We start from the raw sequence: 26,533 nt of genomic DNA on the forward strand, positions 1-26,533 counted from the left end.
GATAATGGTACGGCAATAAACTGTTCAATGTAATAGAATGGGAAGTATATTCCACCATACAATTCACCGTGCTTTGCAGAATATGGATATAGACACAAGAAGACGTAGTTTATGACAGTTGTTTTTTAATTGGTTGACTTATGCTCTTATCAGAACACGCACTCAAGCCCAGAAGACACCTCTTTGTTCGCCAGGCTGCCTGGATATCACTCCTGGCAGTCGGGAAATCTGCAGGCTACACAGCATCTGAGTCATCATTTATACGATAATCTCGAGCGTTCCATGATAGACTAGCTCGAAAGCACAGTTGCCCATTGCGCATGCGCCGCGAGCTGTCACGTGAGGCGGCTTACCAGTCCAGTCCAGTCAGCCCTGGTGCAAAGTGCGGCAGTCAGTGTGCAGCTGTTGCAGATGGTGTTTGTGCTGTGCCTGTGCTAAGCGCGAGTAAAAAGATGGCGCGACGCAAGAGGTTAGCGCCGCTTTTGCTACTCATGTTCGTAGCTCTGATCGTCCGAGAATCGCACGCAAGCGTGGAAACGCGTCCCAAAACGTTGCACGTAAACCAGGAGGATTCCCGGCTCCACAAGAGGACAGTTGTTTTCAATGCCCACCAGGACTTTGACAGCGTCGCCGATTCGCCGGATACGGATATCGGAGCACGCAAGAAGAGGTCGACAGATCTGCCGAAGTACAATATGACAAAGGTAAGGAAACTAGAACACCTCTAACGCCCATACGCATCGGCCCCTGGACAAAGGATCAACTGGTCGATATCCCAGCGAAGGTTATGCGCAATAAGCGCGGTGTTTTCAAATTGATGCGTCACCAGTTTTCGCAGTAAATGATCAATAAGTGTAGTAGAAGATCGCCTGTGTACAGTGGCTTGAATAATGTTTCTCATTCCGTTCAGCCTCATACAGTAAAACAATGTAATGTTGTCAAAGTAAGCAAACATTACAGATATTCCGCAAGACGATGGCAGGTCGCGCAAGGGCTTGATGCAAACGTCATTCGTTAATTGTAGACAGGTGATTATCGCTGTAGGTGGACAAGTGTTTTTTTTCCGGAATAAGATTTTGCAGTTTGTTGTTAGACCTCGGTACATACGTTGGAAAAATATTTGACATTTCTTGTCACATTTTACATGACTCACGTCAGTACTGACTTCTCATACTGATTATCGCTTTCCTTTGTGTGTGATTGATGAACACTCGCCAAAGCGTCTTGTCATGGAACATCCCACTGGCAGCATAAAAAAATAATAGACGCATCACAATATTATAATGTGGCTACAATTTGGCAAGACAACCGGTACGACAGAGTACTTGGGTCGTTGACAAAATTTGTTCTGTCGTCATACTAATAGCGCAATAAGTAGGGATTCCGCAACCTAGGAAGCGCAATAACTCATGTCACATCCGAAGGAAAGAGTATCTCATATTGGCCTTCCTTAATATGAGAAAAAATGCTCCAGAACGTCTATGTGAAGCACAGAGTGTATGAATCATTTGCTGTGTAAACACTGGAAAAGTAGGGAATATAAGTATTTGACACAATTTTTATTTTTTACATGTAATGTTTTTCTAAGAATTGTTCGCCAGATGTGACTCAAACTACTGGTATGTACAGGACATGATGAACAGATGAATATAAATGTCTAGATGAGACGTTATTAAAAATTACCATTAATTTGTTGAATTCATTGAAGCATTTGCTAATGCGAAATGAGTTAAGATGTACATTATGAAAGAAAAGCAACCTTTAGTTTGTTAATGCCTGTATCACATTGCTATGTAATCCAGAATGAATTTTCACTCTGTAGCGGAGTCTGTGTTGATTTGAAATTTCCTGCAAATAAAAACGGTTTGGCGGACTGGGATCCATAATCTTTGCTTTTTGCTGGCAAGTGCTCCATGTTTACTATGTACTATTGTTGCCTAAATATTTTAAGTTCAATGTTGTAACATTTTGTAGTAGAGCAGAATGGAAGGAGAGCATTACTTCCTCTATTGCATCAAGTACATACCTGTTTCTTTGCCCTATTAGTTTAATATTTACTTGACAACTGATATTTATAAAACTATGACAGTTATTGCATATAATCTTTTAAATATTATTTTCTGTTCTGGTCAGCCAATCTACATGTCAGTGGTTGGTATGTGAGAGCTGGCATTTTTAGGTATCAATACCTTATTTCTTTTCCTTCATTTTTTCGTGTTACAATTGAGTGGTTATGAAGCAACCATGTCCATTATCATTTTAAAACTTTGTTTTGATCAGTTCCTGCCATGTATATACTAGCAAAAATTTGGGTTTTTGTACACTTTTACATATCTGTTTAACAGAAACAGTGTGTCATTTCACAGGTGTCAACCAAACTAGATGCCAAGAACAGCACAAACAATGGTGACCTAGAAGTTTTTCTTCAACCAGACATGAATTGGTGAAGGGTTATCTTCTATGATGAGTTATCCAGAATGAAATTTTCACTTTGCAGCAGTGTGCAGTTATATAGAGCTTCCTGGGAGATTAAAACTGTGTGCTGTACCGAGACTCAAACTTGGGACCTTTGCCTTTTACAGGCAAATGCTCTACTGACTGAGCTATCCAAGCACAACTCATGACCCATCCTGACAGCTTCAATTCCGTCAATACCTCGTCTCCTATCTTCCAAACTCTACAGAAGGTCTTCTATGAACCTTGCAGAACTAGCATTCCTGGAAGAAAGGATATGTCTGGAAACATCCCCTAGGCTGTTGCTAAGCCATGTCTACACGATATCCTAGAGCTAGTTCTGCAAGGTACGTAGGAGACCTTCTGTGGAGTTTAGTAGGTAGGAGACGAGGTACTGGCAGAATTGAAGCTATGAGGACAGATTGTGAGTCATGCTTGGGTAGTTCAGTTGGTAGAGCACTTGTCCACAAAAGGCAAAGGTCCCAAGTTCAAGTCTCTGTCTGGCAAACAGTTTTAATCTCCCTGGAAGTTTCTTGCTGAATTATGTTGTCTACTTCATATACTTGATGGCTATTGATGTGCGCACTGAGAACTGTGGAAGGACAAACTCTGTCCAGTCATTGCTTTCCCATGCTGGGATTTATCATCATAAATGTTTTTGTGATGTTCTGTTGCACCTTTTTTTCATTTATTTACTTATTCAGCTTGGATAAGAATGATGGTGGTAACTGGATATACTTTTTCCAATAAAATAATCTCTGGATTTGCTTTAAGTGATCTGCAGAAACTGTGGACAACTTAAAAATCTGGATGGTTGGCTAGGGCTTAGCCCCTACTTTTCCTGAATGAATGAGTGTGCTGGGCCATAACACTACACACACTCTCAGTATTTTATGAACTCATGTGAATGGATAGTTTGCTGTTTTCATTATAAGTGCTTTCATGGACATCATTTTCATGAATATTTGTCTGCCTTCTCTAGGATGAATTTTTTAAGATAGTGCACATTCACACCATCTAGAAGTGCTCGCAAGTGGTTAGTACAGCACAATTAAGATTTCAAAGCATGTCCCTGGGCTCTTACACTCATCTTCATTGAGGTAAGGTGAAATATGTAACTCCTTACTGGTTGTTTTTACAGTGAATCCCTTACCATGAGCTAATAAAAGTTGTGTGAAGCTTTGCCGATGGTCATTGTATTTCTTGTCTTCAGTTCAAAGACTGGTTTGATGCAGGTAGTTTTCACAGCTTTATAGAATTCTGTGTTAGAAAGCCTGTCCTTTGACATTTTTATTATGTGATTATCTGGATCAACTTTCTCTTCTTTAGCATCCTACATTACTGGGTGTCTTAAATCTTTTTTGTAATCTCATATTCTCTGATATCTTCAAAAGGTTTGGCACTCAAAAACTTTCAGTTTATCTTTTGAGGATTGATAGGTTTTCCACTTCCATTTACTGAACTCTTAAAACATCATGACACATAATAATAAACAGTGATAAGCTTTTATGTCTAATTGTATGTTGTACCTCCTTCAGATCATAACACTGGTTCATATGTGACAACCATATGTTACTTTTTGAAATGTGAACCAAGTTGGAAAAGGTAATTATCCACTCAGTATGTGATATGTTCCCATAATGTATATATCTATTTTTAATATTTGTACTGATTTTAGTTTTTATACAAAAACTAGTGTTAGTAGGATTTCAGTTTGTATCACCCGTGTGGATTTTTTCTTCAGGTTTTAACATAATTACTCAGTGTATGTTAATATTCAGGGATGCCATTGTAAGTTAATGTGAAGTTGCTACATTTTATTTTTCAAATATTAAAAAAAAAATGTAGTATACAAATGACAGTAATAAAGAGGGTACTAGTTACTATTGATGTCGCATACCAAGGAAATGGAAGCAGCAAGCAGAGTTTAACCATTATCTGTAATGACAACATCCTAATATGTGCAATTTATGGTGAGTCATCATGACTTAGATATAATTGATATGTAAATTTAGTTTCCCAACTGTCGTATTTGTGATCTAGTATTAATTTATATCTTAATGTCTGAATATCATTGTTCTTTCATTCATGTAACAATGAAGATAGCTACACGATAGCTGAAATCAATCTGCAATAAACAGATTAAAAATTTACCCCCGATGACACCCTGTCTCCAATCTTGTATCTCATTAATACGGACGTGGAGCATGCTGTTCCTGTTCCACTTCAGAAACAGTAACAGTCATAACTATAATATTAGAAGGAGAAATGACATACACTATCCATCACCTGGTCTTAGTGTGACACCGAAAAGAATGCAATATTCAGTCGTAAAAATTCTGAACTATTTGCTTAGTAATGTAAAGAATTTAATAGTTGATAAGAGTAACATAGAAAACAAATGGCATTCAATGCACATAGAAGTAGACAACCATTGTAAATGGTGATCATGGTGTCATATTTGTCACTGGCAAAGTGTGTTAGATTTATAAACTGACCATGTTTTACATCATAGCAATATGATCAGTGGAACATGCAAACAGGTAGCTAATATATCGACAACGTGTTAGGTATTTCTTACTTTTCACGAGATATTCTGTGTTTATATTAATCTTGTGGTATTGGCCAGAGATCACAGAGCCACACCAAAGGTAGCAATGCAGATCAAGCCACGGACTTTACTAAAGTCTTGCTGCAATCCACAACGGCATATGGGAGTCACTCCTGAAGACCGCAACTCCTCTCTCGGCAGAGCATCACACCAGAGGTCAATATAGAGTTGTGCACAGGAGCACTCTGCCCAATTCGTAACCTCAGATATGGCAGTTACTGTCATCGTGTAGGACAGTGACAGTTCTTAAAGTTTCTGATAAAATGTACTTTTGCAACGGTTGCATTTTGTACACCAAGAGAATGATTTGTCAGTAAGTGTGTCAAGTGATGCATTGCTAGTCAGTGAAAGTTGTAAATTATCCGGTACCCCTGTGGGGAAAAAAATGTGCCAAAGTTGAGTACATTTTTAATGTAGTCATTTATGTTACACTGTGAACCAATATTGCATTGGTTCTAGTTCGATGAGGCTTCTCCCAAAGCTGTGGCTGGATTAAAGTAGTTTTGTCTGGTCACAACACATCTGTAGCCCTCTTTTTCTCAGCGATTTTATAACAACTTTGCACCATCCCAGGTGACTTCTGTCTTTACATTGCTTACTAATGCTATATTGTCTGTGCATGGGCAAGACCTATAATGTTTACACACTGCAGGTGGATTCTTTTGGTGTCAGTTTTAGCAAATTCTCTATTGCGCTCTTCTAAAATGAGATTCTCAGTCTGCTTTGAACTTCAAAATTTTCAGTGTGTTCTATTGATGGCTTTATTCCATAGAAGGCTGTTGTATACTCATTTTACTTAATATGATTGATTTTGTGAGTATTTCAGATCCTTGTGATTTTCTTAGCTTCTGACTGTGTATGGTGTCGTGTGTGTTGGATTATTATCTAAAAGTGGTATTTGACATTGGATTAACTGAAGAATTCAATACTGCTTTACCAACTTTCTACCAAATTGTCACCTTCCAAATTAATCCAGTCACTACAAACATTACAGATCATCCGGTCACAACAGGCTACATTAAAAAAAATTAAGACATAGTGTCACACACTACATTGTTATTTTGTTATGGGGTGAAGCCAACATCCAACATGAGAAGGTTCAATTTATCCTGGGCGTGTGTAAAATTTCGTGTATACTTCTCATTATTTGTTGCAGGCTAAAGGCTAAACAGAGAATAGTGTTTGGCTCTGTTGTAAAAGTCACATTGGCATTTTCCTGTTAGTTCTATCATTATATGGATAAGTCTTTTGGAATGGGAAATCAACAGCACTATAGAAATGATATCAAGTAACACAGTTTCTTCTTTTGTAGTTCACATACATAAGGTGATGAATTTTCTTTTAATGTGGAACGAATGAGTGTGATTTTCCAATATGTAGGTATAACTGTTCTGTTAAAGACTTTAGTTGAAATTCAGGACATTGTCCCACATTTTTAATAATTCACCATAAACCTGATCTTTGCACAAGCCTTAATATTATTCATTGCTTGCTGCTGTATTTTGCTAAACGATAGAAGGATGAGTGATATCTCAGGCACATGTACCTGGGACTTCAGAATTAAAATAGAACTGTGGATCACTGCGATTGAGTGGTGAAGAATATAGTGTTTGTGTATTTGCTAATAATTTTTATTAGTCAGTATTTTCTTCTAATACAAAATTCATTGAGTTTCAACAGGTGAGTTCATTGAAATAACTCAACATTTTGACTACTGTCACTTTCATTGTCTTCGTATGAAGTGTCAAAACAATACCTTGGTAGCCATTTGAGTGCCTCAAACACCAACTGGAATCATATCTGCTTGACAACTCATTTCACTCAGCAGAAAAATGTCTCAATATGTAATGACATAAAGTGTGTGTGATTAAGACAGAAAGAGGGCAAGAAAGGTGGAACTTATAAATGTTGTGATCTTTGTCTGATGACTGGTTTGGTTTAAATCTCCACATTAGTCTATCCTGTAAAGGCTTGTAATTTACAAATAACTACTGCAACCTACATCCATTTTAATGATAAACTGATCTGTTCTTTTAGTCAGTTTGTGCCATTATCATTTTTTCCTCTAATTTGATGCAGTCCCTCCTCATTAGTTACTTGATCTGCCCATCTAACCTTCAGTGTTCCCTTTTCTGTACAGGCTGCATTCCATACAAATGCATTCAGGAAAGACTTCCTAAAACTTAAGTCAATATCAGATATTAATAAATGCTTGTTTTTTCAGAAATATGTTTCTTTCTGTACCCAGTATGCATTTTATATCCTCTCTACCGTGGCTATTGTCAGTCATTTTGCTGTGCAAATAACAAAACTCGTCTACATTTCATTGTTTCGTTTCCTAATCTAATTGTCTCAGCATCACGTAATTTAATTCAACTACGTACCATTATCTTGATGTTCATTTTATAGGTGTAACATCTTTTATCCATTCTGTTCAGCTGCTCTGCCAAGTCCTTTGCTTTTTCTGATAGAATTAAGATTGAACATAGTTAAGTATAAATGTATGTCTAATTCGTTCTATTAAAAGAAAAAGCTTAAAACAATAGTGTAAATGGACAATTTGTTACTATGTTATTCAGTAAGAAATTGCAATATAATTGTAAAACTTGCTCATTCTGCACCTTAGTGAGTAGTCCACTATAATGTGTAAATAACTAATTAACTATTGTTGAGTCAGCATAAGTTGATGCCTTCAGTTGCAGAGGGCTGGAGGCAGCAGCTTTGCTAGCTTACCTCAACCAGTAACGTACCACGATTTTGTGAACATCTCAATGGCAACGCCTCAGTGTTGTCATAGCTCTGCATGTGGCTACTGTTTTCGCCTGCATCCATTAGTACTTTGCAGTTGAAAACTGACAACAGTGCTGTGAGCTGTCAGGAATCTTTGTACACAGCCTCGAACATAATGCTTGATGACGACCATCCTAAGTTCTCTACAATTAACATTGTCTCCAGTGCATGATATTGCGGCGCCTTACAGAGCCCAGAGGATCACTCGTAACTATCAGACTGGGAGAAACTTTCAGGTGACCATCTATACTGTTACCAAATTGTCACTGTTATGTTCAGTTGTTCCATCTACGAACTCAAAACAGGTGAAGAGGCCATGTAACAAGTACAAAAGTTTAAATGAACTCAACTATGTCACCTACCACCCCCCAGTGCGCTACATAGCTGCAAATTTTTTTTGAAAATATTGTATAAAACATACAAAAACTGAATTAAGTACAAAAAGGTGGTGAAAGTTTATACTTGATATTGAGTGTGAAATGAAAACTGAATGCTATTGAATGTAGTAGCCTATTGTGTATTCTATCTTGTAAACATTTGCAGATAATCGTGGAAGCCATCTCAACACTGAATGAATAAAAGTACCGAAGGAAATTTTCACTCTGTAACGGAGTGTGCACTCATATGAAACTGCCTGGCAGATTGAAACTGTACACTGGACCGACACTTGAACTTGAGACATTTACCTTTTGCAGGCGAGTGCTCTACCGAATGAGCTACCCAAGTGAGACTCACTCTGTCCTCACAGCTTTACTTCTGCCAGTACCCTGTCTTCTATTTTCCAAACTTCACAGAAGCTCTCCTGTGAAACTGCAAAGCTAGCCCTTCTGGAAGAAAGGATATTGTGGAGACGTGGATTAGCGACACTGCAGGGCATATTTCCACAGTTAAATCTTCACTCTGCAGCAGTGTGTGCATTGATTTGAAACTTTCTGGCCAGTAAAGCCGTGAGGACGGGATGCGAGTCATGCTTGCATAGCTCAGTTGGTTCGGCACTTTGCCTGTGAAAGGCAAAGATCTGTTCAGAGTTAGTCCCAGTCCAGCAGGTTATTGGAAGCGTCCAGTTTCTCTAATTTGTTACGGCCCCTGGCCATAATGGTGGCGTGGTGTGTGATGTCATTATGGTGAGGTGTTTTTGAGTTGGTTCATGTTTGTAGATTTCCTTTTGTTTTATTTGGTGGAGTCCTCATTGGTGGATGTTGACATGTTGAGTTTAACATGTGATATTGGATTCATTTGAGTCTGATTATCACTCTGGTAACATGGGTTTGTTGGAGTCTGGGTAATCAGCACTGTAACCTGGATTTGGAAGTGTCTCCTTTGCTTCCAGTGACGTGTGTGTGTGTGTGTGTGTGTGTGTGTGTGTGTGTGTGTGTGTGTGCGCGTGCGTGCGTGCGTGTGGTGATTTTGTTAGGTGTGATTAGTTTATTCAGAGGGGAGGGGGGGGGGCAACCTAGGTGAATTTGTTGATAAGTACTTTTTGTTTTGCTTGTATTTTATAGTAAGTCTGATGTTTTGTTTGTTTTATATGTGTCGTGTTTCGGATATGTTTTATTTGCTCCAGCATATATGCAGGTTTTTGGGTTTTCGAGTTGTTGAGGTTTTGGTTTTGGTAGTGTTTTCTGAGTTATTGTTGGTGTGTGAAGTTTGTGGTTGTGATTTTTTTTATTTGTGGTTTGCCAGTAGGTATCGAGAGCTGCGTTTGAGCTGTATAGGTCAAGGGAAATGTCAGATTATACTTTTGGGAATTGCAGATATTGGTTTTTTGGTATTGTGAATTTGATTTGCCTGACTACAGCTCATGATTCTCCAGTGATGCCTGGGGAGATCAGATCATTGTATCCACACAGAAGAGTTCTTAACTGGTGACTGCACCCACTGGATTTTCCTTGAACGATGGAGCAAACCCAATCTGGCCATACTGATTTAAGTTTTCTACAATTTCCCTAAATCGCTTAAGGCAAATGCTGGGATGGTTCCTTCAAAAGGGCATGGCTGCTTTCCTTCCCCATTCTTCCCTAATCTGAGCTTGTGCTCTATTTTGGGAATTGCAGATATTGGCTTTTTGGTATTGTGGGTTTGGTTTGAGCTATATAGGTCGAGTGAAGTGTAAGATTCCTGTTGCTTTTGTGGCTGTGGTGTTAGTTATGTCATAAGTTGAGATTTTTTTGGATGGTGCAGTCTTTTGTTCTGTTATATACTTAGTTTGTCCCCACCATAAAACTCATATTTTGTGCGGTTGTCTCATTAGTTTCATTTTATTTTTGGAGTGAGATGTTCTTGTGTCATTCTTATTTTTGTTCGCATTTGTTGGCAATTGCATGTACTGACGATACCTTCACCATTTCCTATACATTGGAAGTAGGCATTTCCGCCATATTGATGTCATGGGTCAAAGCAAATGAGTGAAATCAGACGCGTCCCTAATTTCAATCTACCAGAAAGTTTCAGGATGATAATAATAACACTGTAGTCATTGAAATTGAGGAAACTGTCATGCCCAACAAACATCCTATTTCGACCCTCTTCCATTGTCAACCATTAAAGGAAAATCCAGTGCGTGCAGTACCCAGTTAAGAACTCTTCTGTGTCGATACAAGAATTTGATCTCCCCAGGCATCACTGGAGATTCATGAACAGTAGTCAGACCAGAAAAGGCAGATGTGGTTATTTACTACACAATTAGGGATGTGCTAATTCTATAGATTGTAACTGTAGTGCCTTCTTTCAGCTAGCCACCACGTTTGTCGACTGTCATCCTTGAGTGTACAAAGGAACAATGGTGGACAACCTCTCATAGGGTGAAGTGATCAAATAACTCGGGGAACTAGATGTGGGGATGTACGACTTTTTAAGCTTTTGATTGTGCAAATTTGCCCACAAAGGTTGTGTATTTGTATTTGTCTTCGTCATATGGCCAGTCCCTCTCCAAATATACCATGCGTCTCACCAAGGTTTTTACAGACTGAAACTACCCTCCCAACCTTGTACTGAGTGGGGTAATGCAGTGTTTAGCACACTGGAATCGGATTTAGGATGATGGCGGTTCAAATCCGCATCCGGCCATACTGATTTAAGTTTTCCGTGATTTCCCTAAATTACTTAAGGCAAATACCAAGATGGTTCCTTCAAAAGGGCATAGTTTTTATATTATTTTTATATGTAATTTTTATGTATAATTTGCCTGAGTATGCATGTTTTCAGATGCTCAGGAACACAGAGGGTTACATTACAATTTAGACACCACCAAGGCATTTCTTTTTCTGTCATACTTTTCTATTTTGACACTTACTGACACTGGAATACACTTCGCAGACTCATGTCGATGTACAATTTTTATCTCAATAAATGGTATCTTTTTGGTAAAATTTCACCCACTAAGTGGACTTGGTATAAGACTGGAGACTCGGGTGCCATCTGCCTGCACAACTGCCAGTGCCAGTTATGCTCTGGTTGTCCACTGTGTGTTAAAGGCCTCAACTCAGATATTCTAGGCACTGTTTGCTGTAAACGATTGTACTACTCAGTTGAACAGTTTGAGATCAAGACTTATCTTATGAAATGTTCATATGCTAAATTGAGCGCTTGGGATCTGTCTTGACAAACAGACAAAATGCGGTGACTCACAGAGGAACTAATAGAAACTTGGTCCTACATGTTTTGCATTTACAAATACTGACTCGGTGCACATCATAGTGAGAGGTCACAGTTGTGATCTGCTGAATGTGTAAATAACTGACTGAATATACCAGGATGCTAGATAATATTGCATATGTTCACTCTTTGTTTTATGAATTTATCTCTTGAGGTAATGCAGCTAAAATAAGGAAAAGCAATAATTTAGCAAATGTGAACTGTACGAAAATTGTGTAAATTGGGATATGACACCCATCTTCAAAAATGGATGAATGCACATTTTCACAATGATGTAAACTGATAAAATTGTCACGAGCTCTCTAGTGGGTTCTTAACCACTTGACATGGCTGGAAGCTCAAGCATTTTATCATGTTTTAAAAGATTGGGATTTCTGATCCTTGTTTTTCTGCACACTTACTCTTTAGTGATACTCTTGGGTGTTAAGACAATTGCTGATGAACTTCAAATTATGCAAGATCAGAATAAGATAGAAAACTAATTTCCTGAGAATCAAACAATGGACTATCCAGGAGAGGATAGCGATAAATGAAAAAGATACACACCATATAGTGGAGATGGGCACAACAAAAAGATTGCTGGGATAGTGTTGGAAATTATCATTTCTGGTATATGGACACCATGCCGCCAGTCCCGAAGCAGCATTAGGCTGATCAGTCAGGCATATTTGGGAGACGAGGGTCCCACTGACCATCAGTAGAGAATGCGGTAGTTGGGAACTGAATATTGAAATGTTGAGAGATGTGTGTGCCACATTATGCCTTGCAGTGACTGCTATAAAATTGGTGGATTCTTGCCAAATTATTACTTGTCAGTGTGACAGACTATAGCTGATTAACCCCGTATGAGACTAACCAGTTCCAAAATAGCGGGGGTTGGTAACTATGTACCAGTTTGGCATAAAAAGCATACACCAAAAGGGCAAATTCATAACCTCAAATAAATATAATAGCATACTCCTGCCATAGGGATTTGGTTGTGAACTATTGCATTGTGCCCCCAGAAAAATTATCTGGGAGGCCTAAGGAAGTATTAAACACAAGAATGGCTATAAATAAAAGGGAAAGTTTATGATCCATCAGGATATTAATGTAGCCAACCACTACCAATTTATTCAAAGAAGACATGATATTTATTTTGAATGGTGGCTAACACAGGATAATGTACACAGTGGTATAAATAATATCAAAAACAACTGTCTTGACAGAGCATTCTCCAATGACGACTAATATAACCCAGAGGTATTGTGCCTTGCATTAGTTTGACTACACTACATAAATTGTTAATGCACAACAAATTCAACCAATTCTCTATGCATTGTTCAGTTCAGCACAGCAAAGTTCAGTCACTTCGCTTTGCCAGCATTCACTGTTCTGTACTGCAACAAATATACTGGTTTTGTAGCTGACATCAGCTGCTCTCAGGTATGTGTAACAGTCTATTCGTTGCGTCTGTCTGCGATCCAAAGTTCCTAATAACTTTGACAAAATGTATGTACACAGCAAAAACACTGAAATTGCTTACAGGAGAGCTATGAAAGTCTAATGAAAACAATGTCATCGCAATAAAGAGAAGAGTGCAGTAAAATTTTTCTTGGCTCAGTTTCACCACTCTACAGTGGGAGAAATTCAGGCTGCATCTACACACAAAATGTTTGAGAAGTATAATGAGACTGATTTTTTTTTATCTACCAAAGCTTTATTATTTATTTAGACAACAATATTGTCCCCTTGAAAGTAGTCCCTTTGGCAGCTATACATCGGCAGTGTCATTGTTCCATCTTGGTAGCAGTGCTGAAAGGCTTCAACTGGTAGGGCCATGTCAGTTTCATTCTGTTGAATGTTCTCCAGAGTCCCAAGTAGACACAATTTTAAGACATTTTTCCAATTTTGGGAAAAGGAAAAAGTCAGAAGGACTTGGGTCAGGTTATGGAACAACGGGAATGCCTTTTGAGGTCAAAAATTCCTTGATGGGAGTACCCATGTGACATGGACCATTGTCATGATGTAGCAGCCAGTTGACACAAACATTTCACAGGTGCAAATCGTCAATCAAAAGTTGATGTATGGTGAAAGTGTTTAATGGGTCACCCATCATCTTTTTAATGGGTCACCCATCATCCTCATTGTTAAACTTGGGTCTGACGTCACAAGAGCATGCACACGTTCAATGTTTTCATTGGTTTTTGAAGTTGAAGGTCTGCCTGAGCAAGGTTCATCTTCAGTGTGATCTCGGCCTTCCAAAAATAATTTGGGCCAGTGAAAAGCTTGTGCTCCTGGCAAGGAATGTTCCCTATAGTCCTGTTTCAACTTTTCAAACGTAACACTTGCAGATTACCCAGGTTTAACACAAAACTTGATAGCATAATGTTGCTCTAAATTCTGCTGTTCCGTTTTCGTAACACACAACAAAAACACAGCTTAACGATAAGTGCTCTCAAATATCATGTGATGGCTGTATGGAGCTGTGACTTGGGCTGAGCACCTGGAAGGGATGAACAAACTGGTCCACATAAGCAAAACAACACTACGTTGCCAGATCACAGTATATAATTTGTGTGTCCTACATACAGCATTTAACTTTACAGCTTACATTTATTTCCTCTGCATCTTTGATTTCAGATTCCCAAAGTACATTGGTATTTACAGTACGATTGTCTGTTCAGTAACCAAGTGAGGTGGTGCAATGATAAGACATTGGACAACCAATTGGTAGAACGACGGTTCAAATCACCGTTTGGTCACCCAGATTTAGGTTTTCTTGTGGCTTCCATAACTCACTAGAGGCAAGCTCTCGAATGGTTCCTCTGAAAAATACACAACCAATTACCTTCTCCATTTTTCTCCAGTCAGAACTCCTGTGCAGTTGCTAATGACCTCAGTGTCTATGTTATGTAAACCCTAATCTTCCTTTCAATATGTGTCTTTTGTTAATGGCATGCACTGCTGCTGCTGATTTATCTGGCTGGCTGAGGTGAGCACTTTGTGCGCATTTCACATGCGACTAAGAGATATGATATTGCGTGCAGGTATAGAAGAGGAGCCCGGGCAGAAAGGGAGAGGGAGGCATCTGAAAGGAGGTGGCCTGGAGTTAGGGAGTGAAATTTATTGAACCTTTAATATATTCTGTAATTGTGGTATGCAGAAGAGCTCTCCTGGGATGGGAGCAAAGGTCAACTGCCAGTCTAGACACAGTGTGATGAAAGTAAAAGAAAAAGGAAACGTGAGAGGTGACGGCTCACATTCATGTGACTGGTGAGCAGGGCCATAAGCAGACAGTAGAAGCCGTCCACTCTGGCTGAAGACTCGAGTACGAGAGAGCATTGGACAGCCGTACACATGATTCATTTCCTGTGCTCCCTATTGGTCACCCGGGTAATGCATGTAATTAGTTTTGTCAACAAGGTGTAGAAAAGGTGGTGTGATATTAAAGATACCAGAGAAGGAAGGTTGCCACTCACCATATAGCGGAGATGCTCAGTCGTGATAGGCACAATAAAAAGATTCACATACTCATAGCTTTCGGCCATTAAGGCCTTTGTCAGCAGTACACACACACACACACACACACACACACACACTCACACACACTCACACTCACGCAAACTTAACTTGCAGACGTGTGTGCAAGTTGCGTTTGTGCGCGTGCGCTCGCGTATGTGTGTCTACTGCTGGCAAAGGCCTTAATGGGCGAAAGCTATGAGTATGTGAATGTTGTTATTCTGCCTATGCGACTCAGCATCTCCTCTATGTGGTGAGTGGCAACTTTCCTTCTCTGGTATTGTTACATTCCATCCTGAATTTTCCACGGTGTGATTTTAATGTACTCAGCAACACTGGGAAAAGTGACATGATGCCGGTGTTTACAGGTACCACCAGGCCCATATGCCACTGTGAAACTCATGTTGAGAAAGTGTTTGAAAGATGTGGCTGGTACCTTTGTCATTAAAATTGTTTTTAACCGATTGTCTAAAATATTCCCAACTACCTGGCCATCCTGTGCAACTGCATTTAGCTTTTGGACTATGTTGTGCACTTTTAGCTGCTCCTGTAGCTTCCAGCTATCCTGGATCCTAGAGGGTCCTTCAGAAACCCCATTGCATCCTTATTTTTTTTTTTGACTTGAATAGAATTTTATCTTCATGTTGTGTTTGTCTGTAGTCCTGTCAATATTTTAAATTTTTTGCCGTACAAACAAATTAAGACACTTCATGTCTTCTGCTGCCTCTTCCTCCCTCTCCAGCATTAGATACTTCGTTCCAGAATTGGATGATGAGCGTAGTATTCTGCTGTTCGAGTGATGCCACCTGTTGGTGTTTGTATACAAGCATATAAAAGTTTTCATCTTGCAGAGGGAAGTCCCCCGTGTTACTTCCTGATTTTGCTTTATCAGAATGGTAGATGGCAACCTTTATGTTATTGTGTGTACTAATGAGATTTTGCACTGGTTCGAACAGATTTTCTTCATTGTATGGCCAAACAATGAGACTGTCTGCATGCTGACAGTGACCTACCACATGGCTGTATAAAATCAAAGTTTCATCATATGATGCTGTCAGTGGTTTAATAGCTCATTTCCAGGTACTATCTCTTTCTTGGTGTTTTGTACACGATTCAATATTTGACTCTATTGCTTACATCTTGACGTTGTAAACTGACGTGCACGTGGTACCTATCTCCAGGTACTTTTCGATTGCTGGCATCGTGACCGGAGACAGTTTTCAGTTGCTTAATAACTTCACTGTAGGTATCAACTCCAACAGCATAAGTATTTTTGTGTGTTTCTGTTTGTCTAGCTGTAGAAAACAGTGTGCTCTTTCATAACACAATGATGATATACCAGGTCTTGTATATTAAATATATCTGAAGATTAAGTATCAAATCATAAAATAAATTGTTGGATATTAATTTTCTTAATGCTCTTGGTTTAGGTTTCAGGCACACTCTGAGATCCGTTTTTTTTTTTTTAAATAATAATACTCCTCACATATGTTTGTGATCCTTGGAGTTAGAAGGCAGCTCGTGTTGATATTTATTTGTTAATGGAATATGACACCAGATTGTAGATAAGGAATGATGAGTGTGCTATATTTCTATCAAAATCATTCTCCAGCATTGCCGAAGGACTTCCTAATGGCATCCGTACGAAGGGAAATCCGCCGTGGAGCTCTTTCTTGTCCAGGCGCATATCCTAGAACATTTCTGGCATTTGCTCATCGTTACTTGATTCTTTTACAATTGCACAGAAATACAAATAAATATGTCTAGGTTGGATACACGCTTTTTAAGTCACATCTTTTTCGTGGATTGTAACATTTGTTCAAAAGATAATTACCGTCAGGATAAAATAAAACTGTTGACACTGAATTAAATGGGAATTCTTGACAGTTGATGTTCTTCTTTCAGACAATGCTTCGTTATGGATAACTGCATCATCTGTGAAGAGTCTTAAGGCTGCTGTTAATATTGTTCACAGGGTTATTAACATGCAACATGAACAGCAAGGGTCCCAACACATTTCCCTGGGGCACACTTGAAGTTACATCTGAAACTGTTGATGAATCTCCATCCAGGATATGGTAACGTGCTGCAACCTTCCTACCAAACTATCCTCAACCCAGTCATAAGTTTCACTTGATACCCCCATACAGTTATATTTTTGATAATGAGTGTAGATATAATACCAGGTCAAATGCTTCTCGAAGATTGAGGAATACTGTTTCTACTTGACTGCCTCGATCTGCAGTTTTCAGTATGTTGCCTAAGAAAAGTGCAAGTTGAGGTTCATGTGATCAATATCCTTGGAATCTGTGCTAGGTGGCATGGAGGAGGTCATTCTGTTTGAGGTACCTCTTTACATTTGCCCTAGGTCTGTGATTACTGGCAGTTTTATTTCCCTTATACGTGGAGAGTCTGTGACGTTTGGGGGCAATGTATCTTAATATTGAAACAGGTGAAACTTTACAGAAAATTTCACATGCAGTCTGTTAGTTGTTTTGCCATTGTTTAGGAATGGTTAGTCATTATTTGTTCTTAAGTTGGAAACTTCACTTTGGTGGTCAAAGTAACTTTGACAGACGGCACTTTCAGACCAGAAATTAATGTGCGTGCAGTTCTAGAACATTGGCCACATTTAAGAAAATATGGAGTGTGTACTTATCAGGTTCGTTGAATACACAATGATCCTTAAATATGGTATGTGCCTTTCCAAAATATGATGCACTAGATCCCTACAAGTAATACACTGTCACCTACAGGTCAGCATCCAGCAACACAGTAGTGTACTGCTGGTTGCTGCCCTTCCCATATGCCAGCAACACAAGACATCTCTGCTAGTAAAATCATTGCTGAGAAAGAAAAGCCCCCCCCCCCCTCCAAAAGAGAGAGAGAGAGAGAGAGAGAGAGAGAGAGAGAGAGAGAGAGAGAGAGTGTGTGTGTGTGTGTGTGTGTGTGTGTGTGTGTGTGTGTGTGTGTAGGCCAAAAGCAGAAGAATCAGAAAGCTATGCCTGTGATCAAAGCTATGACAAGCACAGAAAAAGTAAGGAAACTGAGGAGATTGGTTCTGATATCTCTTTAAAGAGTGGCACTGTGTATCATGTTGATCCCTTGGGAGAATCCACGCTAGATCGTATTTTAAATGACAGATCTGACACACGTAGATGGAGGAGACCATATCTTGGCTAAATGTAGAGGAAGAAAGAGGAAATCACTGGAAATGACCTACAAGTTATGGTTCTAAGGCCTTGTGGACAAGGTCAAAGTAGTTCTCACATTGAATGTAAAAGAAATTTCTCTTACTAATAAAAGTGATGTGATATGGAATTGCCAATTCCTCTTGTTGCTACTGGGGTGAGATATACCTAGTAAGGAAATGGGAAACATCTAATGGGACATCTACTTTTTCTTTAATGGTTCTGTTGAGATTAATAAAAAACAGACAGTGCTTCTCTTCTGTGTACCTCTTAGTTTTTTATTAGTGTCAGTGTATTATGTATAATTGAAAACAGTTCCTACCCATTCCTGATTGACTTTATAATATTAAAAATAGGAAAAACAAATAATTTTCTGTAGTTCACGCTGACTGAAGTTTCATGCCATAAATACCATAGAAATATCCCCCACAGAAAAACCCCAGCTATACATACATATCATTTTGTGTGTTCTCTATATCATTTTTAAGTCCTCAGGCCTTTCAGTGTACATAACAATATTGCATGTGTGTCATAGTTAAGAATTTCAGTTCAAAAAAGTTATAAACTGTTTTTGTTTTGTGTCATCTACATTTGTAACTTTAAGAAATTAAACACAGTTTCATTTTAAAGCAGCTTATACTCTCTAATATTTACAATTTTTTACCAAACCGTAATTTTTTTCCATTCAAGAAGACATAAGTTTTGTGATTTTTGTATCATATTTAAGTCACCTTACTTCAATATTGGCAATAATGAGTTGGTTCATTGTATTGTGTTTATTTCTGACCAGTCACATAAATACGCATTGAAATTTATGTTGCAGGTTGTGGAGCTAAATGATAGTCACGGGCAGCTGATGGTCCACTGGGCTGGCGAAGGGTCGGATGTCATCATCTGTCTGGCCAAGGACCCACCTGGACTGTACACGAGGGCCCGACCTTCTTCAGTATATATTTCGTATGATTACGGAGACAGTTTCGTGAACGAGACGGAGAAGTTTCGCGTTGATGCCGGAAGGATAGTGTATCCAACCTTGGACAAATTTTACAATCACCCACATTTTGTTTCATATGTAAGTAGATAAATATCTGTTTCTGAAATATATATATAAATTTGTGTGGCCTAAAGAATAGAAAAGTGATAGTATTAACTTTCCGCATGCAGTACACTAGTTCACAGCATGACAGTCCTGTGTTGCCAGTGCGAGGATGATTATTGGCAACCAATGGTAGGCAAAAAGAGGAGATGTATTTTGAATACATAAATTGAAAAACTATTCATCCTTCAGTGATTAGTTTCCTCATATTTGCTTCTAAAGCCTTAATGTATCTTCTGGAAAATCAAATCCTCTGTATGCTGAGTAATCTCTTGGAATGAACTCAACTTTTACATCAACATACATTTTGGATTACCTGCTATTTTTCATCTGTGAGCATTTTTTAAATGCAAATAGTAGCACACATCAGTAAAATAAAAAAGTTTTCTAAAATGTTATGTGGTTACCGTATAACAGGAATTTGTTTCCACACGAACAGGTAACATTTCCTTGCATAGCTGACATATATGGAAATACTAACAACAGCATTTGTAAATTGTGTGTCATAGCAATGTAACTTATTAAATTTTTTTTTTGGTTTTTTGACATTTGATATTGCAGCTGCATATGAGAATGTCCAAGGGTCAGAACTGACCACTAATGAAACATAAATCTGAAAGTGAAACTTCAACTTTTTCCACTAAATTTAACAACCTTTGGCAGTTTATGGTTTTCAGTGGTTGCTTCAATTGCCACTGTTTTTATCTTTATCAGTATTTTGGAATGAGGGCTGTGATCACAGGATTAATTTTTACCATAATTGTAGGTCTAGATTACATTGGAAGGCGACAAGGGTGGTGTTGTGAGCTAAGGCATTGAATGTAATATGAGAAAAACTAATCCGTAGTTGCCTAACAGTTCAAACAGTGATGACAATTCACTTAGTTTCAGGGATTATATACATCTTCCATTACTTTGTGTTGTTATTTTGATGTATATCATGTGCACAAAATTATCTTGTGAACTTGTGGGATTATGGCTACAGTTTCTTGAATAAGATGTGCACTCTATGGCTATGTTTATACCAGGATTTCACACAGTAAATTCAACCTACTGCTACGAAAATATCCTCTTTCTTGTTGCTCTCTGTATGATAGCTTCCAGCCAGCTGTTAAACAGGACCTATTGTGTTCCCATGACAAATGAAGAGTGGTACCAGCATTGTGCGCAAGGAGAACAAGGCAAGTGGCATAATCAGATTTCCTGTAAACTTCACTCAGTGGAAGAGGAGCCAGCATGAGTGAAAACGTTTTGCCTTATTCGTAGATGTTTGGCTGTTTCTAAAAAAAAAAAAAATATAGAAGTTTTAGATGTAATTTAGATACCTACTAAGGTGATATTCGCTCACCTTAACTGGTGGTGTAATATGGTTGGCATTGCAGCATCTCAGTTTTGTGTCCCAAGTTTGAAACCTGATTATTGTTTCTATTTATTTATTTATTTATTTATTTATCTGCCCATGTCTGTAAAAGATTACTACACAAATGGTTTTCAATGTATATTGGTATAATGTTGGCCTTATTCATCAAATAATTTTATGTCCAGTAAATGAATTAAAAAGAAAAAAAAAGAAATCAGTGAACAGAAAAAATTATTTGAAATTGTTCTCAGTGAAATTCCTGTATTGTCTCGATTCATAATGAATAGCGAGTGCTAGTTTTTGGAAAACTGGTGTGTTATGCATGGTTTGCTGCGAAATTATTGCCAATGTGGTAAATATTTAGCTGGGCTGAGCTGCTTGTGCACTAAAAGGTGTCTAAATTATGTCGAAAACTTTGACACTTGTTTTCTCACAAATGGTTGAGTATCTGCAATTAAGCTGAGACAGGCGTTTTCTTATTTTGCCTCCTCTTCCACTGAGCAAAGTTTCTGGCACTTGCTGTTTTCTCCTTGTAATTAAAACATGCAACAGTACAATCACGTATGCCAGATCTCTCTCCTAAGAGTCATCAGGTGCATCTCTCTGGGGTACTGGCAGATACTTGCAATTTAATTTTTGCGGTATGTAGATGGAACTGGCCCAGACAAATACTACTGATAACATGTTTCATTTAATGCCTTGTGTCAGCGCAAAGCATTGGTTCATTTCCTATTGCAATTAAATTTATTTGTAAAGTGGAATTTTATGTGCCGATTTGATGGAGCAGTACCAAGTTAGTCTTGTGTGATACTGATAACCAGTACTCCAGCAGTGACAGAATGGTGGTGCTGCATCTCAGTAGCAGTCAGTGCAGGGAAGGGTGGCATACTGGTCGCTGCTGAAGAGTTGTACTGACCCTGGTAATGCACTAGACTAATTTGGGTCTGCTATATCAAATGGGCATGTAAGTATCTGCATTAAAAATAATTTTGTAATGAGAAATAAACAGATGCTTCAACACTGGGTGTCACGTGACAGACTTCATGAGCAGTATTTGTTTGGGCTGATTCCAGGTGCACAGTGCAAAAACTGATCATCACAGAAAATGTGTCTGGGGGTTGAGGCTAGGTATTCACATTTTTATCTGTCACTTTCACTATGTTTTAATTTTTGTGTGTTAGAATACTTATAATACACTGTATTTGATGCTTCTTTTACAGACTGTATTCACGGACCTTGCCAACAGACTGGTGTACTCAACTTTAAACGATGGACACAGCATACGTGTGTCCTATACTAATATATCATTCACGCCATCGGACGTTCTCTTCAGTGACTCTGATCCCCGGGTATTTTTGATTCTTGACAGAGAACATCAAGAGCGTGGGGTGAGTATATTGTCATTGCAGCTCTGTTTGTTTTTTGGGGTACTAAATATTGGTTACAGATAGTGGTTAGTGTGTTGTAATTAATTTTTTTGCTGGAATGCTTTGAGTTTCTATAATTATTTGCATAAACTCTTGTGCTAAATGTGTGTTCCTGAATGATAGGTACCATTCTTGCCCGGTCTTTTGTTAATGCGCAGACCACAGCAAAGTATATCGTGGCTAGTACATTGAGGAGTGTGCTATTGCTCGACCGATATAGTGAATGCTAAAGTTTCTTTTACAGTCTTTTGTGTAAAATGATTAAATAGTGTGAAAATTTCATTGACAAGATATTTTTTCACATCATAAAACTTTTCTGACCAAAGCAATCTACTACTACTTTTCATTTTGGCTATCTGAGACCATGTTAATTCAGTTATCTTTTATTTCTGCTGGTCTTTGTCCTTGTCCAATATTCTTTCGTTCTCATACTTTTGCAACTTCCTTCACTCTTCTTCCACAATGCCTTTGCTTGTGTGTAATTTTGTCATGGAAACACACGACAGCTTGAATTTGGAAGTAACCCTGTTAGAAATCTCTTTTTCCTTTATTCACATTTCTTCCAGACCCCTTTGTACCTGTCAGATATAGCATACTTTGGGTCTCCTGTTCACAAGATACTGTGTTATCTGATGTATCAACCTCATCAAACGCCCTCGGTTCATTCTAAGGATGTGTCTGAAGAATGTGCTGTGTCTTTTCCTGACAGTGTCAGAGAATATCTCTATCTGGGATACACTTTCCAATTCAGTTGTCTTCTGTATTGAGTTCTCCTCCTCTTAGAGGCTTTACTATCCTCCTGAGAATCATATGTTGCAAAAGTTCTGGCCTCTTAAGTAACACTGTTTTTATGAGGACCAGATTTCCTGCCGAGATAAGTTTTCAGGGTTGATTACTGTCTGGCAATGTCCCACTTTTTCATTGATTGTAAGATTCTTGTTATTGTAAATGTTCATGGTTAGTTTTTATCCTAAGTACATCTTGTTTATTTGTCCTCTCATTGCTCCTGTTATTTCAGTCATTAATGGGCAATTCACTTTTTGTGAATCTCGCTGAATGATGATAACTGCAACAGGTCTCGACTGAAATCCGTGCAGTTGCTTTTGGTGGGAAATACTCTTCTTGTAACAATTCAAGAAAGGCACTGACCAATTTAAGTGTCTTCACAGTGAGAGCATATCAGTATATCTCAGTTGCTAAGAATGTTGTATGCAGAAGGAAAAAGGCTAAAATTTGAGTTCCTGTCTGGTAAAGTTTTGTAACAGCAGCACTCTGCCACTGAGGCAGGTGTCATTCTAGAATTTTTGTTTTTATGGTGTAAAAAGTGAGTGTAGATAGAGCTCTCGGGCCTTTTCACTATCATCCTATACAAGTAGTGCCTGTCTGTTGCCACGCTGGCCTTTCAGCTATTCTCTCACATTGGCATGTAAGCAACACACTTCTGTTGATACTTGGGTGACGAGGGAAGTGTATGTTCAGTGGACCATTGATTTTGCTCACTTTTGCACAGTTGTGGTTCATAGCTAGATGTAAGAAATTCTGGTGTAGTACCAGGTGTTTCTTCAGCATATTTGAGAAACTGTGGTTCACAGTTTTGCGAGTTTATAGAATTACTGCACGAGAGCTCCAGCCACTGAACAGCGATATCAGGACAAAACTAAAAGCTTGGATATAATAAAAAATTAATTCTTCTGCCCCTCCCCCTTCCTGTACCCAATCATCTTCTCCCAAACACTTGTACTGCTACAAGGAATGATGTTTGTATAGAAAGGAACTTTAATAACTGCAAAATCAGTCTTTTTTTCCCTAAATGAAAGAGAATCCCAAAAACCAAAAAAAAACTGTTCATCACAATTATAGTCACAAATCAACTCGGCCTCTTCTGCGGTTCTAAACAAAATACAGATCTGTGGATTTGACTCCAAGTAACTCATTAGGGCTGGAACTAAACACTGAAATGACCAGTACCTGGAGAGAGCTGTTTTACAATGCAGAAGCCTGATTCTCATTGTTAGACTCTAGTCACAGATGGCACATCGACGGGAGCAGAATCGAGGGACTGCGAGCATTCAGTTCACAAATTGGCCAGCTGTTGTCGACGGGAACTATCCGCAATGATCCCTGGCTTTCCTTAAGTAGCTACTCTCCAGGAAGAGAAAAAGTGTGGTCTTGCAGTTTGCTGTTGCGTGGCCAGTTGCCCAGTGGTCCATACCTATCAGTACCTCTCCTGGCAGTTTGGGGGTATATTTGAAAATTCCAAGTGACTGCTATGGACTGTGTGAGCATTGCATTCCATTGACAGGCACATTGCAGCCGTCATGCATGTTGCGGCTTGTACCCCTGGGCACCATAGTAACAACAACAATAATTATAGTGGTACATTTGTGACTAGGTGTAATCTAGGTATAATAATGAATACTATTGAAATTAGCAGGTAGAAACCAATTGTGAGGACGGACAGTTTGGGATTTGAAGTGTAGGAACACGAGACAATACTGACCCTGTGCCTGATTTGAGAAGATATGTTAAATAGAGGCAAACTTACATTTATAGCATCTGTAGATTAGAGAAAGCGTATGACAGTGCTCATTGGTATACACCCTGTGAATTCTGAAGGTAGCAGGGATAATTTTTGCAGTGTGTTGCTATCATATAGGTGCACAAACTGTGCAAAACTCATTTTGATATTCAGTCCCACCTGAGATAACTATTTCCAAACTTTACAAAAAAATGAAAATTTTCAAATTTCAAAAATTCATAAAAAATTAAGGAAACATTTGTAAGTGTTCTTGTTTTATATGAGGCTAGTAGTGTATGATATCTAACTATAGGAAAAAAAATAGATTCTCATAAATCACTCCTTGTTTGTTATTTTTGGGCCTAAAAAGTGGATTTTTGAAAATTTGTATACCAAACTTTGGAGGTCATTTTGACTGGTTATTTTTGAATTTCGAGAATTTTGTGTAATAGACAATGTTGTAGAAGACACTTTTCTAAAAACAATCATGTCAATTGCAATGTTGTAACTTAACCCAGTGCAGAGATATTCAAATTTTTGCTAATTTCTCCAGATTGAAAAATAGCCGTGTGCCTACAATAAAAATGGCCTACATCCAGTAAAGGTGCAAGATAAATTATTGTAGAAAACTGATTTGAACTTCTCAAATATAGGGCAATCACATATAAAAAACTTAAAATATTTAAAAATGGTCAAGCAACCATCACTGGACCACTTCATATGGATTGACCCAGTCCTGTCAAATGGCTGGCCATATTGAGCCACATTACACCCCCTGGAAGCAGCTCTTCTCCGTGTGTTTAAGAGCGTACGAGGAAACCTGTAACTCCTACCCATCCAGATGTGGTTGTATTAGAAAGAAACTTTCTTTGATCAAGAGCACCACACATGAATACAGGCGTGGAACTGCACTCGTGCCTCAGCCCAGATTAACCGACTTGCCCTTCACACTGCCATATCTTACCCAGTGTAGGAAGGAAACCTCCTGCCTTTCACCAATCACACAGAGTATATACGGTGTTTAGGAGAATATGCACCGTAGTGGCAGAAGCATGGACTCTTTAGATTGGGTAAGGTTCCATCTCCAAAATGCGTCCGCAGTCTTGGTCTCACGGTCGTGTTTCGCTTCCGGAGCACGTGGTCCCGGGTTCGATTCCTGACGGGGTCAGGGATTTTCACCTGCCTCGAGATGACTTGGTGTTTGTGTTGCACTCATCATTTTATCATCATTCATGAAAGTGAAAGTGGTGAGATTGGGCTGAGCACAGGTTTGGAATTTGTACAGGCGCTGTTAACCGTGCAGTTGAGTGCCCCACAAACCAATCATCATCATCATCATCATGATCATCATCATCATCATCCAAAACGGAGCAGTTAGGCAAACCATTCACTGTAGTGTTGTGGAATGTCCTAGCAGGTCGTATTGTGGAACTTCCCAGGATTTCCTGATGTCAATGAATGGCACAGATGTTTTATACTAATAATTTAAATGTCTGTTCTGTAAATTTTGTGCTATTGTTTGTCTGTCGTTTAATAATGTGCTTACAAACCACGAAATAAGTAAATAAATAAATCACAATAAAGGATGGCAGCCAAAAACAGTTGCAGGATAGAATTTTTTTATTAAAATTCTTGACCAAGGTTTCGGTACATATAAATATACCTTCATCAGAAGTAAATCTTCTAAAATTACATCATGCACTGGAGAATAATAAAACAATTATGCCAAAAGGCGTCGTCAGTAATTAAAATATCATCTCCATTTGTACAACATGTGTAATGGGCACAGGATCAAAGCGAACAGTTTAACAATGTTACTTCGCCTATGAACTGTTGAGACACGAGACTCATGTCTCAACAGTTCATAGGCGAAGTAACATTGTTAAACTGTTCGCTTTGATCCTCTGCCCATTACACATGTTGTACAAATG

General features: G+C 38.6%; 1 protein-coding gene across 2 annotated transcripts in view; it reads left to right on the plus strand.

Moving 5' to 3' along the window:
- Nucleotides 1-384: 384 nt before the first annotated feature.
- LOC126425002 (sortilin-related receptor-like) overlaps nucleotides 385-26,533 on the plus strand; it is a 219,676-nt gene continuing 193,527 nt past the window's right edge. The window contains exons 1-3 of one of the 2 annotated variants that reach the window (XM_050087901.1): nucleotides 385-704; nucleotides 19,025-19,273; nucleotides 21,878-22,045. In XM_050087901.1, coding sequence (XP_049943858.1) covers nucleotides 453-704; nucleotides 19,025-19,273; nucleotides 21,878-22,045 — 669 coding nt within the window. In that variant the 5' untranslated portion in view covers nucleotides 385-452. The remainder of the gene's footprint in view (nucleotides 705-19,024; nucleotides 19,274-21,877; nucleotides 22,046-26,533) is intronic. The other variant, XM_050087900.1, reaches the window with a different exon arrangement.

Source organism: Schistocerca serialis, chromosome 10 (assembly GCF_023864345.2).
Source record: "Schistocerca serialis cubense isolate TAMUIC-IGC-003099 chromosome 10, iqSchSeri2.2, whole genome shotgun sequence".
NCBI classification, from domain to species: domain Eukaryota; kingdom Metazoa; phylum Arthropoda; class Insecta; order Orthoptera; family Acrididae; genus Schistocerca; species Schistocerca serialis.